At 39.1% G+C, this 10,193-nt stretch overlaps 1 protein-coding gene across 1 annotated transcript; it reads left to right on the top strand.

The window, feature by feature from the left end:
- The first annotated feature begins 541 nt into the window (after positions 1–541).
- On the top strand, positions 542–8,935 carry cox7a2l (cytochrome c oxidase subunit 7A2 like). The gene is made up of 3 exons (XM_085466582.1): positions 542–741; positions 6,719–6,853; positions 8,588–8,935. Exons 1-3 carry the CDS (start codon positions 670–672, stop codon positions 8,726–8,728), a joined length of 348 nt encoding a protein of 115 aa, XP_085322708.1. The 5' UTR covers positions 542–669; the 3' UTR covers positions 8,729–8,935.
- The last annotated feature ends 1,258 nt before the right edge of the window (positions 8,936–10,193 follow it).

The raw sequence follows: 10,193 nt of genomic DNA, 5'->3' as shown, positions 1-10,193 counted from the left end.
CTGAATAATTTGAACCTAAATATGAGGTATATAACCAAATCCGTGACGCTAGCAGTGTTTATGTATTGCCATTCCCATTTAACACTTTTCACTGTATTATTGTGACATTTGTCTCTATTAAATAAGATCTCTCACAAAACAAATGAACTTCAAAGAAGTTCAGTGTTTGAGTTAATACTTGACTCAGTTTAGCTTTTCACCAAACTCTTTAAATGTACGTTTATTTATGTATGTGTCTGTGTAAAGCTGTTTCGGCTGATTTTTATTCTGTCATATTATTTTAGTTTCTTTTGAAAAGCATGACAGAAGTTTAAAAAGTTTATTATCAGAAAAGGTACTTAATAATTTTATTATTCTATCTGAAGTTTGAATCAGTAAGTCGAAATAGAAATAGAAATTGAGATTGGCTTCCACCCCCCTTTCGTGTACTATTTTCATTTTTTTTTTTCCGTTGTTTGAACTCCTGGTGACATTTTGTTGTCCACACTTTGCATTTAACTGTACGCGTACGCTTCCGGTCGCCCTCCGTTTTGGTTCGACTTTTAAACAGGCAGTGTTGGGTCAGCTAACTGTTGCGTCACTTTCCCTCGAAGGTCCCAACAGGACGGTCCTTACCGGTGGATTTCTTTAGTACATAACACCTCGTCCCGGTCCTCCTTCAGAAGAAAAATGTACTACAAGTTCAGTGGTTTCACCCAGAAACTAACGGGCTCTGCTCCTGCAACCGCCTACAACCCTCAGGTGAGTGCCGGAAGCGGGATGGCTGTAAGAGAGCGTGTGGATAACCGCCGGGGTTGACCTTGATGTAGCACTCGACTGTAGTAACGAGGGCTTAAAGCTCAGCTGGAGAGCTTTAGAGTCGGTGAAGCCAAACATATGCCCGCTTTAAAGCCTAAACACCAGTTTCCTGTTTGATCACACGATAGTTAGACGCGTAGTCTTGATCTGGATTTCATTTTAAAGGTCTTGGAAGCTCTTTAGACAAATATCAAAAAGGTTGTGGCCTTTCTTTTCCATTTCTTTGCACAATGTAATTCGCTTCCCCCGCCTCATCACGTCCTTATTAACCTTTAGCCTGAACGGTCAATTCCAATCTGTGGATCTGGCCTTGGTGTGACTCTACAGGCAATTTCGAAATTGAATGGCCTCGGTGGCAGGTGTGCTTGATGTGACCTTTATTATGGCTCCCCCGTGGGTCCCTTACACGGTGGTGGTGCTCTGATAGGGGGTTAAATTACCTCGAAGCTCCTTTGTCTCTGTTTAAAAGTCATGTCGTCGTTTGCTAGGAGAAAATTGAGCTTTAATTTAAATATGTACTTACTGAAAAGCTTGTTTACCTCCAGTCCACCGGTGTGTTATTATCCCTCTCACCGTCACATGTGCTTGTAAAACTTGGTGTAGTTTTTAATGTTCAGAAAGGAGCTTAAAATCTTAATTTACCTCCTTCACTATATCCATGAATCCTTTGTGGTCTTCCCCTCTGATAGCTTGACAGCTCCACCTTCAACATCCTTGGTCCAATACATTGTCTCTACACATCTCCAAACCACTTCAGCCTTGCCTCTCCAACTTTCTTCAGATCTGAGCATTTCTAATCCCGTCTATGATGGTCACAACCAGTGAATATCTTAGTATTTCCAGCACTGCCCCGTCTTTTTGTCAGTGCCACAGTCTCCAACCCCTACATCACAGAAGGTCTCACTACAATCTCGTAGACCTTCCCTTTTCACTCTTGCTGCCTGTCTTTCTGTCCCGATACTCCTCTCCACCCACTCTTCCCTGCCTGCAACCTCTTCTTTAGTTCTCTTATGCACTGTCTGTTTCTTTGAATGGTTGACCCCATGTGTTTAAACTCATCTGCCACCACCTCCTCTGCTTACATGTTTACTGTTACTGGGGATTTATGCTTTAGTGGGAAGTTTACGCCCTAACCTACGTCATACTCCGACGTGCACGTCTGCTACTTTTTTCTCTTCGGGTTTTTAATTTATCAAGATAATAACAATCATTATCTCACTATAGGGAGTAATAATTATAAGAGGCTGGGATCTGATATAAAACACTGGTACAGGATCACTTGGTAATTAACACATAATTAACCGGCACAAGCTTAAAGGCTGGCAGTGACACTGACCACTCGTGTGGGCTATGTTTTACAAAGCAGAAGTCTAAATTGGGGTTACACTTGCCTCCCTCTTATCACGCACACACGTCCCCCCTATAAATTCAGCTTTTGCATCCCAGTGACCATTCAAATGAATTTTAATTTAGATGATGCTTAAAAATAACCCAGCAATATAGGAAATAGTTTCAAAACAAATACCACACAGAGTTTGCTAAATTACATCAAGAAAGTACATTCACGCAAAGCTCCATTTGGCCATCCCAGCATGCCACCTATTATGTGCCAGCAAGGGCACCGAACCCTGCAGAGCGCAGGCAGCATACGAGGCGTCAGATACAACACTCGCTTTCTATGAGCTGATAATCAACAGCAGCAGGTGGTAGAGATTTTCTGATGAACTTTAATTTCATCTTTTTACAGCATAATTGTATTTGCAGACACCAAATATTACAGTGGCTTTTCCATTTTCATACAGCCAAATGTGATATTAAAAAAATATGTTTGCCAGTGTTGTTTTTACACCCAGTATTCACACGCAGGCACAGTTGTGCTGGTGATGGGTGTTTCTATTATGTCCCACCGATTTGTGAGGCTAAATAATAAAAACACATCTGTTAAATAATGCACATCGTATGCTACGTCCAAAAATGACATTACAGCTGAATCAACACCTTTCAAGCACAGAGTATTACAGCCTTCAGTCTGGAGTGTGCTCATAAAAGTGCTTTCACTTTTTATTGCATCAGTATTAATAAGCCTGTACACTTCTTGAGTTTACTTTAAATTACTTCTGTAATAAATTACTTCTGCTTTGTTCATATGGATCAAATGCACACTTACAGCTAACAGTGAAGGAGTGTCTGGGGTGCACCTGAAACGCAATTTATGGTTCAGTGTGGGTGGCACGTTCGCAGTCTGTCTGCCTGCAGCAGATTCTGTTGTCAGATGGTGTGTGTGTGTGTGTGTGTGTGTGTGTGTGTGTGTGTGTGTGTGTGTGTGTGTGTGTGTGTGTGTGTGTGTGTGTGTGTGTGTGTGTGTGTGTGTGTGTGTGTGTGTGTGTGTGTGTGTGTGTGTGTGTGCGCGCCACTGTTGCTATCAGTCAACCAGCCGCAGAGAGGAGCAAAGTTAAAACATAAAAAAAGAGCTGAAGTGAAACGCTGTTAAAAACAATCAAGTGTCCACAGCAGCCACTGTCTTTGCTCTTTATTATGTATAAGTTAAGTCAGAACTTTTCTTTTTAGTAGTTCTCCTAGTGGCAAATAAGCAGGTCTGTGGTGCCCCTCCCCTGTGTGTACACACACTGATACAAATCAAATCAAAAGCCACATACAGCAGTATACACTGGCTTATTCTTCAAATCTGGACCAAAAGTAAATTGCCTTCACTTCTAGCAAAAGCTTAACTTCCTCTTTCACTGTTAAAATCAAATCAAAATGTTTTTTATTTAGCTAATTTGAGCCAAATTGATTTCTGTTTTCAATTACAAATGAAAGAGGTGGTTAAAACAATAAACAATCAAACAGTTCTTCGCAGAAAAACAAAAATCCATCTCATATTCTCTAGATCTGTTTTTCTTGGCTAACCTGGGAACACTTCAATAACTCCGGGATGTGCTTCGAATTAGTTCAGCAGTGATGATTAAAATTTTAAAAGGCGACGAGTCAGTTTCGCTTTCAGTCTCGTCCATTTTGTTTCTCTCAAACGACTGCAAACCGTAGTGAGCATAGGGTAAGATTATCGTTTTATCAGATAGAAAGCCTTCCTAATCCCTTATCAAACCTTTGTCAGTGTGTTGTTCAACCCGATGAAGCGAATCCACACATTTAATTGAAGGTGTTCATTCTGTTTGTCTCATTAATGGTGTTTCTAGCACCATCGTCATTTTTTTCTTCTTCTTCTTTATCCAGATACCTGTAGTGTCAGAAGATTGGTGAATACAAAATAGTGGGAGATTACTTAAAGATTTCTAAGGAGCTTATTGGTTGTTTCTTACTAAATCCAGGCGTTTTATATACTTTAATTGTACACTGGAGAAGTCACTTGTTACAGCAGCACAAGACACAGGAAGCAAAAGTAAACTCGAGATCTATTAGGGAAAAAATAAGAAAAACGGTGTTTAAAAAAACAAAAAGATGCCAAAAATGTCCTTTTTCTAGTCAAATCTTAGCCTTTACTAATGAGAAAACTCTAAACTAGAACAACTCAAACAGAAAAAGGTTTAGACTACTTAATGTTGTAATAAACAAGCCCGAAAATGTCATATAACATTTAAAGTCTTTCAGCATAGCAGTGTAAAGATTGATCGACAGCATAAAAACGTGAATTGTGGAGTACAGATCCCTCTGTTAGAGATGTGTTGACAGCAGTAAAAGTTTCCCTCCACACAAATCATAAATAAACTAAATCATGTTTAAACACAGCAACAAGTGTTCAAGAACATTTGGCCCTACTGCGTTTCCCTGCTTTTTATGTTTACGGAGTCTTAATTTCCCAGCCTCTTATGTTGGTTAGCAAATGTTAACATTTAAAATTTGAAATTCATGTGGCTTGCACAAATGCTTAGTGATATGTACTATTACTAAAACAAAACTGATGACCGTTGTACTAAGGCATTGTGATATAACCGGTATATGAAGTATATGTATTTCTGGTATAATCCATAAACATGACTTCCTGCTGTGAACACATTTAGTAATGACCTCTGTTTAAAAGTTAAAGTAAAAATAATCATCTTTCACTGCCTCTGCATTTTTATATGTCAGATTTAATTTACCCACTCCTACACCATCTGCCTCCACACACTCTTAACAAGCTAATGGGTGTCCCACTAACTTTGAACAACCAAGAGAAGCTTCTTCCAAATGAGAGGATACTGAGGTGTATTTTTTAAAATGTATATGTGCACAGCAATGTTCCTGTGGTTTATTTATTTACAGTGTGTACTGTCGGGGAAAAATAGGACAGCTTGAGGTTTGAGTCTAAGAATTTTGAGATTAGTTTTGAAAACACTCGACCTTTACACTGGTCTAAACATGCTGTTTATAGCTGGGTATCTTCTTTTTCCTGCTCTAGGTCGATGCGATGTTATTGACAGTTGATAATATAATATGGTCATGAGGTAAACGGCTCTGATTGTTTTCAGAGGGCAGCTGATTTAAAGATAAGGAGAAAAGAGTCAAACAGATTATTTTAGTTCAGGGCAGATAAACATGTGGGCTGGGGGTCAGAGCTGGACCACCAAAGTCCAAAGTGTCCCCTTTGACCCCCAGAATAGCTGGAAATTGATGACATGCACAGTATTTCTAGGTTTTGTTTTCTTTCCACTGTGATCTGTAAATTATAGCAAACATGAAAGGATAATTGAGTGACATCTCAGGTTATTCATATTCTTTTTTGCATATTGATTGTGCTTTAAATAAGAAAGATAATTGAATAGTTACACTTTGTTTATAAAAAATGAGGTAAAAGGTGTGTTTCATCTGAGCTTCCAGGTTCAGCGTTTTTAAAATCTTGGCTAATCAGAAGTTTTTATGCATCTCGGGGTTTAGATCGAGGATGGTTTTGAAGCTACTCTCTTTTATGAGACAGTTTAGAATCTCTAGGTTCAAAATATCCATAAATGATAAGGCTGTTGTTATTTGAAGATATAACAATGAACTGTTTTATACAGAAATAAGCTTAAATGCCTTTTGTTTATAAAGCTGAACCGCTGCTGGAAATGATCTGTATTAATCTAAAGGGGCACTTAAAGCGTCTCACATGAGGAGATACAATTTGCAGAATGAAATCGATCATGCACTCATTTAATCTGCTGTATTTATGTAGGAGCACTCTGCTCAGTCAAGTGTCTACAAAAGACTGTGGACTATTTTTACTTAATATACAGAAGATCGATATGAAGAGGTGTCCTGGTTTATTGTTGTTAATATTAAAAGACATCCCAGTGTGTCATTAGTCTTGTAGCTAGCCAGTCCCCTAATATTTGAACAGTTCAGAAAACCTTCTGATTTATACTAAGTTAGTTTCTTGTACATTAAGCTGTGTTCAAATGCCATTTAACATTCATGCTAGCTGGGCCAAACCTGTAAAATAAATAACAATAAATAAGCTTTTGCAGGATGCAAAGACGCTAATGTCTTGAGACTGTAGGTTCAGAGATTTGATCGAAGAGTGCTGGACTGCATCAAACTGGAGGAAACAAGATTGTTCTCTCACATAAAAAATAAAATTGCCTCTGGTGCCTGATGATGCTGAGGTTGGCTGATTGCCTCTCATCCCTTTCTCTCCCTGGTGATTTCCTTTTAATTGATTTATTTGTCTATTTTTATTTTTATTTTACATTCTGTTCTTGGTTTTTGTTTTTTGTTTTTTTTAAGTCTGTCAAGGTCTTGTACCCTCAGGATTGGATTGGGTGGCGGGGAAGTAGAGATGGTTATGCAAGGGGTAAATGTTAAAAATGAAGTTTCTGTTTAAAATCTTAGTTGATAGATAGATAGGCAGGAGAGAGGATGTTACATTCACTCTGACACTTTCATTAGATTTTTATTTCGTGCATTATTGTGACCAGCATGTTGTTTCTCTTCATCTTTTCAGGGACTGAGATCCGGTTTGCCAGCTGAGTCTCCAACCATGATCTTTGCTACACCCACAAAGGTGGTGTCAGAAGCAGGGGCCACAGCGGAGTACATGGGAGCAAACAAGGTTCCCGACCTCCAGAAATTTTTCCAGGTAACGCAGAGCTCAGACTGAATAAGGCGCCAGTTTGACCAAGAAGCAGCGAGGGTTCACGACCTGCTAGCTTCATCAGTCGAAGCAGTGAAGGCTGATTAGTAGAAGTTAATAAGTGATATTTATTTCACAATTCTTAATGGCCCTTTGCCACTTCCAACCCCACCACCACCAGTAGCAACCACACAAGTTGCATTAATAGGAATAAGAGAGGCGAACTCTGAACAGAGCAATCACTCAAATAAGTGGAAATCACAGTATTGGCTGCTGAACGTGTTTTCTCTTTTAGATTAATTAACGAAATTGTTTAAGAGCGACACTAGTACAAAAGAGAAGAATAAAAAAATTAATCACCTTTCAAAGGAAGCTGATTAAATATTGATTGGAACTAAAACAACCATTTTAATTACAGCTTTAAATACATTATTTTTGCAGTCAAAAGTCTTCAGCGGTGAATTTTCAAAGTTTATACAAAAATACATTCAGTTAACTTGATATTTTAAGCTAGTATCAGACTACACAGTGTGTATATATAATATATATTAGTTTGTGTCATATTAGAGTCTCAAAAGAACACGTTTCACAACAATCAAACATGAAAAATGTAATTGGGATGTAAACTCTCATTGTCTTCAGGAAAAGGATGTAAATGGCTAATGGCAAAGGAAGCAACGGATCACAGTGGCGGTCTTGTTACTTAGTTTATAAGCTCCACCTAACTACACCATCAGCATCAGGCCTTCTTTATATTTGTACATGGCTAAAATAGCTGTGCGCATTTTGATCAAATTCAGAGGCAATAAATCCAAGTCTAACAGGCTTGTCTTTCAGATGCAGCTCCATTTTTCATCAGTGGCACGCATGATAAAATCAAATGTCAGGCTGCGATGGTGGCTGTAGCTCAGGAGGAAGAGCAGGTCGATTGATATTTGATATACATCTCCTCTGTCCAAAGTGTCCTCAAATCCCAGATTGCAACTGTGTTACAGTAATGCATAGAATAAAGTGCTGTATGGATGATTGGTTTAAAGGGGCTTATAGTGTAAAGCACTTTGAGTGCTCAACAAGCATAGAAAGTGCTATTTAAATACCAGTCCATTTGCAGTTCACCATCCATTTCTGTTCCCAACCTAAAGCACCCAAACCCGATGCACTGCATTGTCCGGGCTGAACCGTGATTGAGGTCATGTGTTTGCAGTTACATGCAATCTGTTTGCGATACTGCAGTGATGAACTGCAATCAATTTCCAATCTTCTGCTGTTTGCATGCACAGACATTCACATTAAGTATTTATATTCGGAGTCCAGACCGAATCTTATAGACTTGAAACAGAAATTCCTTCACAAATGGTGTCAAGAGTCAAGTCCTCTATCGCTAATAGATGCATTAGACAAGCTGCGTTCATCAGAGCAGGCTGATTCTGACTCGTTGGCAGTCTTTATAAATTAGCAGTGTTTTTTGCAAACCTTTGCCAATCTGTCTGTGAGTAATTGCAGTCAGACTGCAACTATTTGGAGACAGGCTGCCTGTAACCAGGTGACCTGTACCTTGCAGTGGAGAGTTTCTCTGAACTACCTGAGTCATAGGGAGGTTATGTACTACTTTTACTCTGATGTAATTGAGTCATGTGACTGTAAAGATGATGACGACGCTCTGTATTTGCTGCGATTAACATCATAAATTAATTCAGATTTTCTTTTTTTCTTGCCCCTCCCTGTTTCCTCTTATTTCAGACGTCAGACGGTATCCCCGTTCATTTGAAGCGCGGTTATCCCGACAGGCTACTGTACCGCACCACTATGGCTCTCACTATAGGAGGCGTTGCCTACTGTCTGGTGGCGCTCTACATCGCAGCCCAGCCCAACAGAAAGTGACCAACACAACTGCCATCTTCCTTTCGCTGCTCCCGTTAACTACCATTCACAGCATTCATTTATCGGCCCTCGCTATACCAACTCTTGGGACTCTTCTTAGATGATCTTCATCAAGCCACTGAAAACTATTTTAATGTCTTTCTTCTTTGAAAGAAAAAAAAAGATGTCTGATTTAATAAAATTTCAGGAAGAAAGAAGTTAAAAGATGCCATACTTGAAGTCTTTTTTTTCCATTAATCCTGTATCAGCTGGTGTCTCACTGGAACGTAAAGCCATCTATAGGCTAACAGGTCCGTCTTCTCTTTCAGAGAAAAAGCAAAGCTCTTTCTCACAGCTTTCAAATGGCTTGCCGTAGTGCGGCGATGTATGTGCGAGAGCGAGTGAGCACGATGGAGACACCCTGTGTGGAGCATAGCTGCTGCTCACTTGGCTTAAGTTCTGTCTCATACAGAATTTGTATGTGTGGGCCCTGGTGTGATGTCAGATGCTCCTCGCCAGCTCATCTGACAATCATCTCAGTGTCTGCCTTTTCTCTCTTGTCTTGATGTGTAGCGTATGTCTGGTTTTCTTTTACAGATACTTTTATTCAAGTTTTCAGAATCAAAGAGAGGAAAAGGTCTGATTTTTGACAGTAATGTGACATGCCATCTTATGCACCACCTCTGTTTTATCGCAGTTTCTTTCTTTACTCTGGTTATCATATGTTGATCTGACAAAAAAAACGATTTGCTGCTTGGGTACTGAAGTTATTTCCTTAGTATATCTCACATTATCAGCCTAAACAATGACCTAAGAATCTTAAAAAGAAAGGCCCCCTAACTCAAGGAATGAAACATTGTTTTGTTATAACTTGGCAAATACCCAATTTTAAATTGTCCTTAGATACTTTATTAGCAGCCTGTTGCAAAAACACATTTATTCCCATGTCTTTAGTTGAATCCAGCATAAAATGGTGTGCTTGCATCAATGAGTTAAAAGGGCTGTGAGCTGAAAAGAAATATCCGATTATATCTCAGCCTCGTGTGCAATGTGTCATTTAAAAAAAAAAACAAAAAAAAAACAGAAGAAGCTGAACAAGTGGAGGTCAAGACCCTTGAAAATAGAAGGAAAAAAAATCCTGCAAAGATGTGACACAGGACCTGAGAAATGTACCTGGTCCATCTACTGTTCACTGAATCCTTGTCTGAAATGGTGTTAAGGATGAGAAATGGGGAGAAAAGGCTGAAACATGCCAAATTACACAAGAACTGAACTGAAACTCAGTGGTAGCAGCTCTTATGGAGTGATAAATCCATTTGACATTTTTGGTTCAAATTATCAGTATGAATAGAGGAGGCCAGGAAAGGGTTAAAACGGCAACTATTTCCCATTTTACTAGCAAAAACTTGAATAAAACAATGGGTGGCTCAGGACTTTTGCACGGTACTGTATTTTAAAAATATTGGTGATTTTAAAAAAAATGTGG

This window comes from Copadichromis virginalis, linkage group LG8 (assembly GCF_057382275.1).
Source record: "Copadichromis virginalis isolate Kocher_CV1m ecotype Utaka linkage group LG8, C_Virginalis_male_GT1.1, whole genome shotgun sequence".
Classification (NCBI taxonomy): domain Eukaryota; kingdom Metazoa; phylum Chordata; class Actinopteri; order Cichliformes; family Cichlidae; genus Copadichromis; species Copadichromis virginalis.
The sequence above is the reverse complement of the archived record's forward strand: the minus strand, read 5'-3'. Positions and strand labels throughout refer to the sequence as shown.